Genomic DNA, 17,378 nt, shown 5'->3' with positions numbered 1-17,378 from the left:
AAAGATCCCACAAACCCACAGTATATGGTTATGCTTGAATCCTAGGAATGAGTGAAGGTGAGTGCCTATATTGGTAAGGTTACACCTGAGCCCTGGGAATGGGTAAGGGTGGGTGGTCCTGGAGTGAGAATTTTGTGCAGGTAACATGGAAAAAGTGTGACATGGGACCAAGCTGTGGTTCCAAGATCTCTTTACAACTTCAGATCTTTCTACCCAGGAAGTCACTGCTTCTCTAGTAGACTGCATGAAGAGTCTCATTGGTGGGACTACACCTTTGTCTTTTAGACTTCTGCTATGCATGCCTTTATCCACAGGAATACTGAAGCTTTGGAACAGGTTTTTCTCTTGACTGCAGGGTTGTGTACGAGCAATGTGGATTTCCTGAAGAAGTCTGTGCAGTTTAGATATACCTTGGCAGCCCTCCACCCATCTTGCACTCATGCCATTCTTCCACACTATGATTCTTTGGTTTGGGGCAGAATGAAATTAACCCTATACTCTTGAATCAATGAATTTGGCCTTTGGAAGACAGGATGACTGAGGTACTATTTTATCTTGGTTACCCACACAGAAGTGTTGTTTTCTGGGGAGCATGCTTAGCTCTGAACCCTCCTTGTGGAAATGATGACAATTAGAAAGGATATGTTGACCAGGCACAGGAAGAAAAGCTTCCTGGTTGCTGTGGAGGGGATTCAGCCTTCCTAAATGCTTCAAAGGACACCTTTCAGAGGCCCATGCAGACTGGCCCATCCAGAGACCCAAGGATGGCTTCAGAAGGACGAGAAACAGTAGGGCATTTATTCCCCTTGGTGTAACTATTTTTGAGGAAAAATAGGGTAGAGAAGTTAAATGCCCTAAGTTATGTCCACATTTAACATGGAACAAAAGCACAGCTGTGCCAGTATAATGTTTCAGTGTAGACAAAATGTACACCAACATCAAGAGTTCTCCCACTGGCTTAAGTAATACACCTCCCTGAGAGGCAGTAGCTTGGCTGATGGAAGAATTCTTTTGTCGACCTAACACTGCCTACACAGGAACTTAGGTCAGTTTAACTACACCATTCAGGGGGTGTAAATTTTTCCTGCACCCGAACAACAGTTTTGCAAACCTAATTTTCTAGTGTAGAGCACCTTCCAGAAATTAGGCTAATTATCTTCCACTCCTTGTTCCAATGGAAGATACCATTTAGGAAGGCAAACCTCTGAGAACAAAAACATTTGAAGGAAACTTGTATTTTAAAAAAAAGTTCCGCTACATACTAAGAAACTGAGGTTCAATCTGAGGGACAGCAGATCCTAAACACTGACGAACAGTCAATAAATCTGGTTTCTTGCCAATACACAGAGAGAAAGGAATGCCTCACTGTGAAGATTGTAGTATGGGGAGAGTGCACAGAGAAAAGGGAGGAGGGAAAAAAACAGCCATCTGAATAAGTTGTAAGACAAATATGTATAACTGGTAACTCTTGTAACGCTTATACACACACACAATCACTATGACTGGAAGTAAAATTGGAATGAATTATAGCAGAAGATGGAGGTGTGATCCTGCTTAGCACCTACCCAAAATAGGCTTAAAAATACTGTGTGAATTTTTAAACACACAAGTATACCATTTACCTCTCTCCAAGTCTCGGATCTGGGGGCCTTTAGGTGCGCCTCCATATATGCAGGTACTCTTAAGTCTGGAGCATTTTCCATAATCATCAGCCACCTGCTGGACTTGCTGGGCCAGCTCTCGAGTAGGAGCTAGTACCAAACACTAGGGAAGAAAAAAAAAATCCATCCAGGATAGCTGAGTGGCGAACACTATCTCAAGCTAAAATTGACACCTGAGCAGAGATAACTAAGGCAGAGCTGACTAAATTGCCAGCACTATTTTCCTAAACACAGCTACATGTTGGACCTTCCGGGTCCATCCCTCTCGGGTCTTACTGGTCTTGGACAAGGAAGTGTGCCAGCATCTCCACCAGAGCTTCGTGGCAGCCCCGCCATCCTACAACAGCCTCACTGCAGGTTCTGCAGCCCAGAGAGCTCTGGAACCCCACCCTCTGCTTGCCTGGCTCGCCAGCTGTGGACTCTGGTGCCCCATGGGATCCACTGCCCTGTTGGACCCACTGGCAGGCTCCGCTCCAAGCTGCTGGCAACCTTTGTCTCTGGGGCTCTCTAGTCCTGCAACATCCATGATCCTTGCCAGACCAGAGAGTCCAGGATTATAGAGGTTCAACCTGTAACATCAACCCTAGACCATACTGATAATTATCAATGAGCTTTTATTACATGGAATAGGCTACCCACACGGTTAAAATGAACAGTTCTCTATTTCCTCTCTATGGCATTGTGGTACAAAAGTTGCCTACACATTAGGGAAGTAAAATCCCATTTAATCAGTTAGCTGGTTAAAAGCAGTGTTTAATTGGTTAACCAATGGTGGTGGGGGGGGGGGGGAGAGAGCTCTGGGCACGAGCCACTCCAGTCTGTTCCAGCTGGGCTGGAGTGATACCCTGGCCTGTGATGAGCCCCGCAGGACTGGAGCGGCCATACTCCAGCCCCCCAACGGTTAACCAGAACTGGTAAACGTCATCCTTATTAATTATTCACATCCTTACTATACGATTCTGTTAATTACATATTATACATGTAAAAAGAAAGAAAACTGAGCAGCACTCACAATTGGACCATCTCCCCTCTCCAAATAAGGCTGGTGGTTAATATGAACAATTGCAGGCAACAAGTACTGAAACAGAAGAAAGTTAATGAAAATTGACAGTTTTCCATATTAGACCATGCTAATAACTATCATACTGAATCCTGGTAAGGGCGAATTTAGCTTAATGTCCTTCCTCAAGTAGCAGCAAGTACCACATGCTCTAGTGGCTGCAAAATAAAGCTTACAAACTTGGATGTCTACATTTAAATAGATTTTTTTAAAAAGAGCCTGATTTTCTGAATAAATAAGCACCTATAACCGCAACCTATGTCAGTTGGAAGTATGTGCCTATACTATCCTTTGATTTTAACTTAAGTCAACTAGTACGTGCTGTCAACGTTAAACAAAAAACATGCTTCCCTCTAAATACAGAAATACAAGGGCAGGACAGATAGACAGAAAACAGACAGTATCAGGCACACAAAGCAAACCATATGCTCATTACTAAACATTCTCACCTACAACACAGGCACAACATGCTTTCAAATGCTATCACACTGCACGTCTGAATGAAAAGAGATGCAAAGCAAGAAGAAACTATCAAACACGTACTGCCAATGTCTTCCCAGAGCCTGTCTGAGCGATGCCCACCATGTCTCTACCACTGAGGGCCAATGGGAAGCCCTGGCACTGAATTGGAGTAGGTTCCGTGAAATTCTGATCAATCAAGACATCCATGACGTACTCTACAAATTTAAAAGAAAAGAAAAAGTGAAGCACACAAACAACGTACATCTGAATAAAAGTCTGTCAGTTCAAAGACAAAGATATTGGGGAAATCTTCCTAGAACCTAGTCTGGGAGCAATTTCAAGTTTCTCATTTTATGAGTCTCAGATATGACAAGCGGGAGGATTCCTTAAAGATTTACTTTTCAAATTAAGCTCTCTAAAGCTACAGCAGATCTGAAAAAGTCTTTCAAGAACCAAACAGGTCTGTCTGATAAACAAGGTGTTTTCCCGGCACTCCTCCCTTACACCATCAGCAAAGCTGAACAGCATCATGAATAACAGAATACTCACGTGGAAAGTTAGCATGGTGGAAGGCAAACACAGGTTTGGGGCAGGCATCTGTTCCCCTAACTGTAATCTCTTTCTTTTGTCGCAGTTCTTCAACTTCATACTATTTAGGTGGGGAAAAACATCATACATAAAATGCCAGCAACATTTTAACACAATGGGTCTCAAACGTTAGCAACCCAAGGATCCCCATTTTAATTTAACTTTTTTTGCAAACTCCCCAAACACCACCCCACTCAGCCCAGGCGCCACCCCCACTCCACTCCTTTCCGCCAGGTCTCCTCTCTGCACCACCTCTTCCCTGACCGCTCTTCACCATTGCCTCCTCCTCTGAACATACCTGTCTCTGCTCCTCCCCAGTGCCTCCTGCGCTTATTCCCCCATGTTGATCAGTGGGGCCACCAGACCCTGTGGAGTATCCTCACAGATCCCAGTTCCCAGTTTGAGAAATGCACCTTTCTGATGCCAACTATTAATACATTCCACAAATGATTTAGCTGACAGGTTGAGAGGTCTGATTGTATACAGAAGCAAACTAGATTTCTACTCAGTAAGGATGGCAGGATGAAGAAGAATGGTTCCTCTCTTTCCATCAGTGCCCTTTAATGGGAGCTACATACAGAGTACTGTGCTGTAGAAGTTATGACCCAGAAATGCTGCTCAGAACCACATCTAAACATTTCCTTTCTTGTGGAAAACATTACTCAAATGTAGCAACAACAACATATCAAACATTTTTAAAGTGCGATACAAATTTATTTCAGAAAATGTCAGTACCTATTTATTATCATGAATAATATATCAGGTTAGCATAACTGAAGGATTAGAAAAAATATTTCTCCATTTCCTGTTTAATTCGCACAAAGTCAGTTTCAACTGTTTCCCTAGTATGGGGCCATCGGATGCAAGCAACTAGGTGCCTATGCTTATCAGATAGTCAAGTAGTGACTTGACTAGTCTCTCTTCCCTCTCCCCCCGTTGCCTCTAACAGAGAGACAGCAAGGCAGGGGAGCAGGCTTAAAAGCCAGTTCCAGCCTCAGCACTATCTCTGTGGCGAGCAGGGGAGGCAGAGGTGCAGCGGGGGACCGGGCATGAACTGAGAATCAGCTGATTCCCAGCTCAAACCTGGTCCCAGACGCTGTACCTCTGCTTTTTAAATGTATTAAGAGCCGCTAGGCTCTTAGTACATGTAAAAAGCAGGGACACTGGGAGCTAACCCTGCTGAGGCTCTGCAGTTTCTCTCCTTAACTAGTCGATGGAATTTCCATTGACTAGTCGATTTAGTTAAACGCAATTTAACATCCCTAATGGGCCCTAATCCAAAACATACTGAAGTCAATAGACAAACTCCCATTACAGCATATTTTGGATTAAACCTATGGTTACTTTCCCATTTCTGAGACTCCTCACAGACAGAGAAGAATATCCTGAAAACACAAACATGTGATGAGTTAAAAATTTATATCCATCTAAAAATGTGATGGTATATCTTTTTTGATTCCTTTGCATTGTGTAAGACAGACAATTCAGGAAGGATACTTTATCTTTCAGTAACTTGAGTTCAGGATTTTTTGTCCCCATTGAGGCATCATCATAGTATGTGTGCACTCCCTCAGTTCTCAACTGATGATCTGAATCAGATGTGTACCTGAGCCTACACCCATGCACTGCAAAGCCTCTCATTCCCAAGTAGGGGTGTATATGGAGGCATAGATTTACTGATGCTCCAGGTCCTTAACTACACAGACAAATACTCCACACTACTGCAAGCAGGGCAGGAGGCAAAGCACCCTTAGAAGACGACATCTCAAGGAACTCAAATTACTGAAAGGCTATCTGAAGAAGTGGGTTGTGCGCACAAAAGCTCATGATACTCTATATATACACATATATATATATTTTTTGTTAGTCTCTAAGGTGCTACAGGGACACTCTCCTTCTTCAAGTACATAGTCTTATGGGTGGTGCTCCACCACAGAAGGCTCACAGCATCCACCTATTTGCTGAACTGTTGTTTGAGGAGGTGTATCCAGGGCAGTAGCCAAAGGCTGCATCCACCTTGGACAAAGAGTAACATTAGGAGAACATTTGAACTGAGGACCAGGTTGCAGCATTGAATATGAATGTCCTTAAGAAGAGCAAAAAAGCAGACAATCCTGCTGGAGTGGAGTTGTAAGATGGAGGTGGGGATTGTACCCTGGAAGCCACAAAGCAAGCTATGATATAACCTGAAACCCATTTTGACAGTTTGAGTGGCAACTGACTGTTCTTTCATTCTGTCCAGATAGACTCGTGATGTCTAGCCCAGGGGTAGACAATTTTTGATGGGGAGGGGGCCACTCTAAGATTTTGGAAAGTGATCGAGGGTTGCATTCTTCCATGATTATTAAAAAAGATGATGCAGGGTTGGAGATGGAGCTTGGATCCAGAAGGGAGCTTGAGGTAAGGAACTGGGATGCAGGACGGTCTGGGAGGGAGTTAGAGTGAAGGAAACAGTTATGACCTGGGACACAGGATTGGGATCCAGGGGTTTGGGTTGTGACCTAGGGTTAGGAGGCGACTGTAATCTGAGTCGGGAGATTGGGGTGCAAAATGTGGGAGTAGGTATGGGCTCAGGAGTGGGTGCAGAGAGTTTGGCTTATGTGAGGTAGGATGGGGGAGCATAGGGGTGGGGTGCCAGAAGCTGGCTCTGGCTGAGAGACTTACCTGGGTGACTCCCAGCCAGCAGCTCAGTATGTTTCTCAGGCAGGAGCCAACCTCACCCCTGCATGGGCTGCAGGGGCCATGCGCATCTGTGAATAAGAGCCTGAGCCAAGGGGGAAGTGGTGCTTTGCAGGCTGCCTGTTCTTCCAACAGACAGCTCTCATTAGCCAGAAACCACCAATGGGATTTTGTTAGGGGAGGGAGCAGTGTCTGAAGCCTCTCCCACCTCCCCCCAGCTCACAGGTGAGACATGCAAATGGCCCATGAGCAGGTTTTCTGAGTGGCAGGGGTCAGGACAAGCAGGGAATCTGCCTGAGGCTCTCTGCTGTGGCCAAGACATCCTATTTTGCCCAACCCTGTGCTAGCCACATGTGGCTATTTGGACGGTTGAGCATGGCTAGTTCACTTTAACAGTTGGCTATTGCTTCAGAACTGGTTGGACACCATGGAGATAGACCAGGGATCTCAAAACATCTAAATGTGTGGTGGCAAGTAGGGATGTAAAAGATTAACCAGTTACCCAGTAAGCATTAGGCTTACAAGAATGCTTACCTGGTAACTAGTGAATTGGCCTGGCCAGAGCAGCACCCGTGTCACAGCATGGCAGGCCCAGCCAGCATGTCCTCAGCCGTAGCAGGCCTGGTCAGAGCAGTCCCAACTTGCAGTGAAGCAACTGGCAGGGGCAGGAGCTCTCAACGGTTAACCAGTTAAGTGGTATAATTCTAACTGTTTAACCAATTGATTGTTTTAATGGATTTTTACCTCTCTAGAGGCAAGTCTCTTCCTACAAGGGGTGAGATTTGGGAAAGAACACTGGTAGACTGATATCCTGTTTGGTGTTCAACCATCACAAGACCTTGAGCAGGAAATGCAGATGGGAGCATACTGTGATCCTGTTACAATAGAAGGCAGTGTATCTCAGATCCACTTACAGCTGAGACAAGAGATCTTGACAGAGAGATGAAAGAATGAGCATGTGGACAAAGGTTCGAAAGTGAACTCCCAAGCCCATTCCAAAAGCATCTATGATGAAAGGCACTGATGTTTGGGGTCCTAAAGACGAGACTGCTCCAATATTGCCAGTGGGAGCTGCCACAGTGAAGCCTCCTCCCCAGGAACCGTGTGGGCAAGAGTTACACTTTAACATTCCTAGAGTTCAATAACAAAACCCAGGTCCTTCTCGGAGATGGGTGCTGGGGTTAAATACCAACACAATGGAGTAAAGACTAGAACAAAAGCCCAGGTGATCCAAAATGGCCACTACAGTGGCACTTGCCACTGTGTTGGTGTCCAAACTGCTGGTGGAAATGCACTGGAACAGGTCTGCCATTGGGTGATATTGGTTCGAGTGTTGGTGCCAGCTTCTGCAGGAGACGTACAACTCCACCTCTGAGCCCATCTCCAAGGATTCCCTTCCAGGCAACCAGACTGGAGCAATACTGACCAGTGCCAGCAAACAGTGCCGTGAGGAAACCGACGGGGGATGCATCATCATGAGCTGTATCCGCGGGTTGGCCACAGCTGCTCTAAGCACAAGGCAGCTGGAATGGGGGTCACTGACAGACTTCAATTTGTGACACGAAGCACAAGATGTACCCAAATGTCAAGAGGGACTAACTCCACTGAGCAGAGTTCATTAATCTAACTAGCTATCTTAGCAACTGAAACGTAACTACTATGAATAAAGATACCCATGTACAATCAAAGTCCATTAAGGAGCTCACCTACATAGGAATGGACATGAGTAAGCATTCAAAGAAATCTTTCTGTGGAGTGTATATGCAAAACAATATGAGGAAAGGGAGAATATGATTAAAATACAGTTTGCACAACCTCTAGATAAGTGTTTCCTCTTTTAAAAAAAAGATACCCTTGTGCTCTGAAAATGGAAAGAACAGCAGTAGGAAACTTACAGGAGTAAGCCTGGCCACTTCTGGATGCTCCACATAAAAGTTCTTCTCAAATTTGGGCAGCTCATTCAGGTCCCACTTCTTTTTGCGTAGACGCTCCCCTGGATTACCAAATTTCTTTGGGGGCAGAGGACTACCAAACCTAGGGATACCAACATAATTTTTTTTAATCAATTTTAAAAAGGAGTTCCCAGCTCTGTCATTTGTAGATTCTTCAGATGCTTACACAGTCATCTTTAAGTTAGAACAAATATTGCTACTTGAATTACTCTGAAAATGCCCTTACAATACTTCTAGACACAAGGTCTGGGAAGGTCTTCAGGACTCTAGCTCCATTCGGTAGTCTATCACCCAATTCTCATTTCTCCAATGATAATGTTAGATACTAAAAGTATAGAAGCTATTTCACCACCTCTCTTTCACCTCATCAACATGCCCTAGTCAACATACAGATCAAGAACAGGGAAAAACTGGTATCAGTATCAGAACTTGTGCTAGGCAGATCAGAAGCCACAATTTTTACCAGAGTCAAAGCAGAAATATTTGGATGAAGGGAAAAAACTTGAATCCCATTTCTTAAACACTACTGAGAAAACGTGAAAGATATGAGTTTTTATTCTTTAACACCTGGCAAGGCTACTTAGAAATTAGTACAACTTATCTCAAGGAATACATTTCACCCTGCATTTGATTTTTACTTGATTATTTTAAAAAGTAGGGATTCATATGTAATGATTCATTATCCGATGGGGGAGGGGAGCGGTGGAGGGAGGAGAATGTTTTTTCTGGTCTACAACAGTTGCAAACTATTGAAAACTGAAGCAGATTAGCATGAAATAGTTAGCAATTATAATTTAAAATGTTCACTTAAAATACATCTTACACAGTTCTCAGAAAAACCTATTGTTTCACTATTGTGCCAGATCTCAGTAGAAGCTGCTACTTAAAATAGTGTCAGGTCAAACTTTATTTTAACTTTAGATATGATATAGAAGCTTCTGAAAAATCTTCAGACAAGAAAGAGTATTTGACGTCTTTTAAACTCAAGTTGACTAGATTCCTGCAGTATTTCCACTGAAACAAAGGAATATTATACTAATACATAGCAAATGAAACTATTTAGAAGCTATCAACAAAAAATATTTACCTTTTCTAACCCGAGAAAAAAAGTAAAATCTACTCAAGTCAAAACTAAAGTAGATGTGTTTTTATTTTAATAATCTACGGTGTTATTTGTAACACTGGCAAAAAATATGTTTTTAAATGTTAACTAATTGTCCTTTGGAAGTTATTTCCCAATACAAGCTAGAGTGACAAAGCAGAATAAGAAAAGAGGATTACACTTCTGGAAGGCAAGGTACATTTACAGTTAATCTGATGCTTTTTAAAACACCAAAGTTAAAATGCTGATTAGGCTGCAGTCAGTTTTTCCTGTATATAAATGTAGTCCTATTCGGTTTCAGATAAAATGGCTGCTTATTTTTAACATATTTAATAATATAAAACAAAGTAATTTACAACCATCCTCATTAAACAGTGATTTGAATATTTTATGACCTTAGGGCTGTCAGTGAAAGTTATTAGTTACAGAAGCATTGTCATGTTTATTGAATTCATTCTTCAGACTAAGCTAGTTTAAAGCTTGAAGGTATGAACGTGGGTAATTTAGTGCTGAGGACAACAGCACTACCGCAGATGAGTAAAAATTAAAATATATGCATGAATGTTTGCAAGTTTGAGGTCTTAGATATTTGGACAATAATATGGCTACGTCTACACTGGCACCCTTTTCCGGAAATGCTTAAAACGGAACAGTTTTTCCGTTATAAGTATTTCCGGAAAAGCGCGTCTACATTGGCAGGATGCTTTTCCGGAAAAGCACTTTTTCCGGAAAAGCGTCCGTGCCAATGTAGACATGCTTTTCCGCAAAAAAGCCCCGATCGTCATTTTCGTGATCGGGGCTTTTTTGCGGAAAAGACTACTGTGCTGCCTACACTGGCCCTTTTCCGGAACAGTTTTTCCGGAAAAGGACTTTTGCCCAAACAGGAGCAGCATAGTTTTTCCGGAAAAACAATGACGATTTTACATTAGATCATCATTGCTTTTCCGGAAAAGCAAGCGGCCAGTGTAGACAGCTCGCAGCTTATTCCGGAAAAACGGCTGCTATTCCAGAATAAGTGGCCCAGTGTAGACACAGCCTAAGGGTTTTACTGTCATCAACACACAAAACCACAATGCAGTGTCAAGAGATTCAGTTCCATGTGGCTCTGCTTACACATATATAGCTTTAGATTGGCTTTCCAAAAAGTGAGTATTTTAGCATTTAATACCCCAACACATCATATTTTGATCCTGAGGTACCTCACATTTCACATACTGATTAGGGACGTGAATGACTATCTGATAAGCAAATGCTTATCGGATAGTCGACAGGCTAGCCAACTAGTCACTCTCCCCTCTCCTTGCTGCCTATCAGAAAGAGGTGGGAGGGTGGAGGGAGAGAAAGGGGTACTTCAAAGCAGCACCACCACGTGGAGCCTGGGACCACACCCTGGGCTCTACAAGGTGCTGCCACTTTGAAATGCCGCATGCAGCCCCCAGGGTCACCGGGAGGAGTCCCCAGGCTCCACAGGGCGCTGCCACTTTGAAACGTCATGAGGAGCCTGACACCGGGCTCCCTGCAATGCTTCAAAGCTGCAGTTCTGCATGGAGCCCAGGATCAACGGGGGAGTCAACAGCTGACCTTGGGCTCCATGCAGTGCCTCCACCTTTGAAGTGTAGGGCTTTTGCTACAATTCAAAGGTGGAAGGCGCCCTATCGACTAATCAAATAGTCATTGCAAAATGCATCGACTATTTGATTAGTCAATTACTTGATATTTAACAACCCTATTACTGATATGGAACAGATTACAATTTCAATTGTAAACCTAGAGTAATTCTGCTTATTTGCATGGCATTATTTGTCCTTGTTCAGTGGTGACTGATTCACTTCACCAATAACTGAAATGCAGCTACCTCCAGAACTTAATGCTACAGCATCTTATTCAAGTGCTAAAGTAAAACTGCACCATATCAGTGTTATTAAGGTCATTAACAACTTATTCAGGACAAGACACACAAAAATCCAGATCTAAATGACTCTGCAACAAGAATTGAGTGCAACTAGAAAGTAAACATCCAACTGAAGTTTGTCTAACACAGTAAGTGGACTATCTAATTATCTTTCAAATCCCACCATACAATTTTCCATTACTGCAAGTCATAAAAAACATTGTTTTAGATCTCAGAAATAATTTTTTTAAAGTTATGATGTGCTGAATTTTTGGTATGGAACCATTCAGGAATAGAGTTTTCAATATTAGAAATACTTGTTACTGTTTCACTATCTGATACATGCACAGGCGCGCGCGCACACACACACACACACAATCCAGTTTATATTACAAAAAGTTGTGACTTTTTGTAGCAATTCATAAAGCTATGCAACAAAGCCAAATATTACTTGGAATGAGATCAGGGCCAAAGCCCATAATTTATAGCTTTCTGTGAATTAAAACTTTTTTTTGTAAGATTCATTGTCAAGTAGTTTCCCTATTCCTGACTCTGTCCTTTTCTTTTTGACAAGACTATTTTCTCCCACCTTCATTTTTCATGGATATGAAATAAGATTATTATAAATACCTTTCCTGTGGTCACTCTAAACCCTGTCATAATACATTTTGATGATGCAAGGTGAATCAACGTCAGCATAATTCTAAAGAGAACAAAGTATTGTATTTCTGTAGGTTCTACCCAAAACATGGCTTAATAAAATCTGAAAATAAAGTTTTTTAAAAGCATATTTTTACTCAAAATAGGATTATATGTAAAGGCAGGTCAAATGCTGATGCCTCAAAATCTGGATAGCGTCCCTTTAAATACCTATGTATAGTTCTGAATACCATTACTCTTCACTTAACTCTAAAAACAGCTAGGGACTAAGTCATCTGAGATTCACCAAACCATTTACCCCAAGACCTGCTTTTCACTGAACTAGAAAGCTTATAGTGGAAAAACAAAAAGGCCCTATTCTCTGCAATGTAACTGAAAGGATCTTTATATTTCAGATGGGAGTTACTTATATGTATGTCTGATGTGAATATAAAATTGAAGTGGAGCTCTTAGATTATCCAGTCTATTGGGAAAGATAATTTTAACAAAACATTGTTCAACTTCATCTTGAGAAAAGGGGAAATACATTTGAATATAGCAAACAGGCACATTTCTTGACTCAAAAATCAGTCAAAGGAGAAATAAGACAAGGAGTAAGTATATTTTATTTGCTCTCTGTCAGGACCCAATTCCTTCTCTTTAATCCCTACTAGTCTTTTCCAGGAAAAACTTGAGGTATTGCCATTTCTTAACCCCATTCTACTAAATCAAGTACTCAAATATCAATCCCGGACCATTCATATATTTTCTATTTTATGATTAAATGAGGTCTTATACTTGTTCCCCAAAATCAGAGCTCAACTGAATCCTATTTTCCTAAACTCTATTAGGCCCCATGATGAGTGATATCAAAAGAGCAAGGAACCAACTTGATAGGCACAGCAATATGGAACATCGTAGTTTGATTGCAGATTTTTCCACCCCTTACCCTGGGTACACTCATCAGGCTTAAGGGCTCTTTGCTACTACACAAAAGGCTCACGTTCACTTTTCATGTCTGTTTTCACCATCACCTTCAACAGGGGCTAGGAATACTGCAGAAATAGGCACTGTTATTTAACAACCATTTTTCTGGCCACGTTAATAGCCATGACATTCAGAAAAAGGGTCAGGACCAGTCCCCTCCACAAACTCCGTGTGCTGTCCCTGGCAAGCAGAGTCCTAAAGCAAGGCCAGCAGCTTGAGGAAGAGGGATCCTTACGGCTCAAAGTGTGACCAGTGCGGAAGAAGGAGAAGCGAAGTCAAAGGCCATGAACTCGAACCCAGTGACAGGGAAGGGGGGGGGGGGTATCCTGCCGGCCAGAGGGGAAACGGCCCCGTCCCTCTCGCGCCAGACACCGCAAGAGCAGGAACAAAGGTGCGCGGGGGCGATTCCTCCCGAGCCGGGCGGCGACCTAGGGCCCCTCACTCTCCAATCCGAAGAGCCCCCCCGCGGCCTCCCCTCGGGTCACCCGCCAGCGGCTCCTCACAGACCCGGAACCGCCTCGCCTTGGATCCAGCCGAGTCCAAGACCTTCCCAGTCCACGGCCCGAGGAGGTGACCCCCGCGGCCCAGCCCCGGGGCGTTGCCTGGCTACTTCCCCGCCGCCCCTCCCCCACACCGCGCTCCCCCCACCCCCCCGCTCTTACCCGCCGCGGTCGCGGTCCCGGCCCCGGTCTCCGAAGCCCCGCATCTTCCCGTGGGGCTGGGCGGGGGGCACAGAGGGGCGCGAGCTGGGGGTGGCGCGGAAGGGGTGGGGGGGCTCGGCCGGCGGCGGCTGTTGTGTCCCGGCGGAGTCGCCTTTGGCCGCCTCACTTCCCGAGGGAGGGGGCGGGGAGGCGAGAGACTCGGTCGGGCTCGGTTCGCGGGGCCGAGAGCGGCTCGGTTCGCCTGAGGGCCCGTCGGGCGCGGAGACAGAACAGCGTCCTCCTCCTCTGGGCTCCCGGCACAAAATGGCTGCCGCCGCCCCAGCCCGCTCCACTTACGTTAAGGGCGGCTTGAACTTTGCGCAAGCTCCGTCCCTGAATAGCCGGCGTGGGGGAGGGGTGATACGAACGTCGCTACGCCTATTCTCGAAGTCTGAGTACGTATGAGGCCGGAAAGCCGAACCTAACCACGACAATGCGCAAATTGCGTAGTACCCACGATCTGATTTGGCTTCTTGCGTTTGGAGACAACGCTGTTCCTTATTCCCGAAATTCGATTGCGCAAAATGCCACTCAAGTAACCCATTTAACGAACGGGGAGGCAAACCCTGACCAAGCGGCATATTACGTACATTATTCTACACAAGTTTCGTAGCAGTGGCTGGTTCTGAGCTGGGTTTAGCGTAGGGGAAGGAAGAGCCTTCCATTTTGCGTAAAATTCTTCAGTTGCTTCTGCTCAGCTGGCCGGCGGAGGGGGGGGGTGCAGAATTGCATGGTTCGCGTAGCGTATTGTGCTTGGAGAATAAGGTCTTTTTGCCTTTGCAGCAACTGCATGAGTGGGAGGTGGCAGCAAGCTGGAGAGACAATAATTCTGTGTGGCAAGCTGCAGAGTTGAAAAGGCCTTGGTGCAATTTAGCTCTGCTGCCTAAGAAATCCCCCCCACCCTCACCCCCAGGCTGCGTCTTGTTCAGGAAACTCACCAGGCTGACACAACATTTAAGCTCAGTGTCTGCTGGGGCAGAGAAGGGGTTGTCGTGTAAAGTGCATGTTTGTTTGCCTACACATGTCATAAAAGCGATCTTGCCGCAGTGCACAGACAGGACGAGGCCAGTAGCAGCCGCCATGATATTTACTCTCTCCTTGTTTCCAGTAAAGCAAAAAGAAAGGGGAAGGAAATTTAGCTAAATTAATGTAATTATTTACGTGAAATAATTACAGCCCCTTCAATAGGAAGGAGATTCCTTGCGATCTGGTCAAAAAACAAAAGTACAGAAGCATTGACAAGCACTATTCCACTGCCTAGAAGGTGAAGCTTGAAAGTTTCTCTTTTACTCACAGAAGCTGGTTCGATAAAAAGTATTACCTCACCCTGTCTCTCTCCGGACCAACACAGCTACAAAAACAGGGCAAACAATGCTATTTTGTGTGGTGATATATTGCGTGTTTTGAAGTATTGTTACAACTTAAAAGTTTACATGTTTTAGTGTTAATAAGGACAATATTTTAAATCCTTTCATAATCTTGTAATAATAATTGGCAAAATACTTCCTTCTCTTACATTTGTGTAACTCCACTGGAATCAATAGGCATTCATAGATTTGTAAATGAGAAATGAATTTGACTATGTATATTGTATTCCTCTGGTCCTTTTTATTCTGAAGGATACCAAAGTATTTTTATGGCCCTATTATTTTCCATGCTTCCACAAGTGGAAAGCATAAAACTCCACTGACCTGAATGCTGGGGAGCTCTGCAATGTCATTCCAATGCTATGGAAACACTGTCTGAGGGCAGGGTGCGGAGCTGCCAGGTATTTGCTTTGCAGGAGCATCACCCCCACAATATCTCAAGTGTTAGCAGCAAAAAAGAAGCCCTAAAGGGAAACCTTTGCATAATTGTTGTGCCTTACACAAGCTTTTTTGCCTCTCAAAGAAAAGGATCTGATCCATATAAATGATATCCAGGCATCACAATTCATACACCTCAAATTAGTCACCTCTGGTGAAGAAGCTACACATTCTTTAACTGCATAAATACACAGATGGGAGGTAGATAAAAATATGTCCACTTGAAACAACAGGGGAACTTCAACTATCTACTTAATTTAAATTAGAATATGGCCAGAACACTGGGATTACTACCATTACATTTTTTAAAATGGACAACAGATGCAAGCATTTTCAGTGAAGCTGTCAAATGATTAAAAAAATTGATTGTGATTAATCATGTGATTAGAAATGAATCACAATTAATCATGTGGCTAACCATGCTCTTAAACAATAATAGAATACTATATTTTTGAATATTTTGGATGTTTCCATCTTTTCAATATTTTATGTCAATTACAACACAGAATATGTAGTGTACAGTGCTCACTTTATTTTTTGTACAAATATTTACACTGTAAAAAAATAGTATTTTTCAGTTCCCCATTATAAGTACTATAATGCAATCTCTTTATCCTGAAAGTTGAAATTAAAAAAGTAGACATATACAAAAAATAACTGCATTTAAAAATAAAACAATGTGAAACTTTAGAGCCTACAAGTCCACTGAATCCTACTTCTTGTCCACTCAAACAAATGTGTTTACATTTGCAAGGGATAATGCTGCCTGCTCCATGTTTAAAATGTCACCTGAAAGGAAAAACAGTTGTTTGCATGACATGGTTGTAGCCAGCATCACAAAATATTTACATGCCTGATGTGCTAAAGATTCGTCCCTTCACACTTCAGCTCCCATTCTGAAAGCATGTTCCACACCTTCTCCCTCAGATTTTGGAAGGTACTTCTGATTCTTAAACCTTGGGTCAAGTGCTGTAGTTAGCTTTAGAACTTCTTTGTGTTTTGTCAAAATTGCAGTGAAAGTGTTCTTAAAATGAACAACATTTGCTGGGTCATCTTCCTAGACTGCTACAACATTAAATATATGGCAGAATGCAGGTACTACACAGCATGAGACATACAATTCTCCCCTAAGGAGTTCAGTCACAAATGTAATTAACATTATTTTTTAATGTGCATCATCAGCCTGGAGGCATGTTCTCTGGCATGATGGCCAAAGTATAAAGAGGTACTATTTTTTCATCATTTTACAGTTCAAATATTTGTAATTTTAAAAAAAGTAAGCACTGTACATTTTGTATTGTAATTGAAAATATAGAAAAATGTCCACAATATTTAATACATTTCAATTGGTATTCTCTTGTTTATCAATGCGATTAACTCAGAGAACTGATGGGTAGGATTCCCTGGAATACTTACATGAAGGGGAAAGGAGTCCAGGAGAGCTGGCAGTATTTTAAAGAAGCCTTATTAAAGGCACAGGAAGAAACCATCCTGATGCACAGCAAGAGAAGCAAATATGGTAGGCAACCAGATGACTAGAAAGGAGTATAAATATATTGCTCAAGAATGCAGGGGAGTTATCGGGAAGGTGAAAGTGCAACTGGAATTAGCAAGGGACGTGAAGGAAAAAAAGAAAGGTTTCTACAGGCATGTTAGCAATAAGAGGGTGATCAGAGAAGGTGTGGGGCCCTTGCTGGATGAGGGAGGTAACCTAGTGACAGATGATGTGGGAAAAGCTGAAGTACTCAATGCTTTCTTTGCCTCTGTCTTCACGGACAAGGTCAGCTCCCAGACAAATGCACTAGGCAATGCAGTATGGGAAGGAGGTGGACAGCCCTTGGTGGGGAAAGA

At 43.3% G+C, this 17,378-nt stretch overlaps 1 protein-coding gene and 1 long non-coding RNA gene across 5 annotated transcripts in view; one reads left to right on the top strand and one right to left on the bottom strand.

Annotated features, from left to right (window-relative positions):
* DDX17 (DEAD-box helicase 17) overlaps nt 1-13,990 on the bottom strand; it is a 29,189-nt gene extending 15,199 nt beyond the window's left edge. Inside the window, exons 1-6 of one of the 2 annotated variants that reach the window (XM_075936807.1) lie at nt 13,684-13,990; nt 8,346-8,484; nt 3,733-3,832; nt 3,265-3,398; nt 2,674-2,739; nt 1,623-1,764 (exon numbers count right to left, since the gene is read on the bottom strand). In XM_075936807.1, coding sequence (XP_075792922.1) covers nt 1,623-1,764; nt 2,674-2,739; nt 3,265-3,398; nt 3,733-3,832; nt 8,346-8,484; nt 13,684-13,727 — 625 coding nt within the window. In that variant the 5' untranslated portion in view covers nt 13,728-13,990. Of the gene's footprint in view, nt 1-1,622; nt 1,765-2,673; nt 2,740-3,264; nt 3,399-3,732; nt 3,833-8,345; nt 8,485-12,025; nt 12,044-13,683 lie in introns of those variants that run through there. The other variant, XM_025182578.2, reaches the window with a different exon arrangement.
* Nucleotides 13,262-17,378, top strand: part of LOC102446917 (uncharacterized) — a 42,090-nt gene continuing 37,973 nt past the window's right edge. For 2 of the 3 annotated variants that reach the window (XR_012906048.1, XR_012906047.1), the window contains exon 1: nt 13,262-13,412. This is a non-coding gene — a long non-coding RNA (uncharacterized LOC102446917). Of the gene's footprint in view, nt 13,592-17,378 lie in introns of all 3 variants that reach the window. The other variant, XR_012906049.1, reaches the window with a different exon arrangement.

The sequence above is a fragment of the Pelodiscus sinensis genome, chromosome 1 (assembly GCF_049634645.1).
Source record: "Pelodiscus sinensis isolate JC-2024 chromosome 1, ASM4963464v1, whole genome shotgun sequence".
In the NCBI taxonomy this organism is placed as follows: Eukaryota; Metazoa; Chordata; order Testudines; family Trionychidae; genus Pelodiscus; species Pelodiscus sinensis.
Note: the sequence above shows the minus strand (reverse complement) of the source record. Positions and strands in the feature narration are given on the sequence as shown.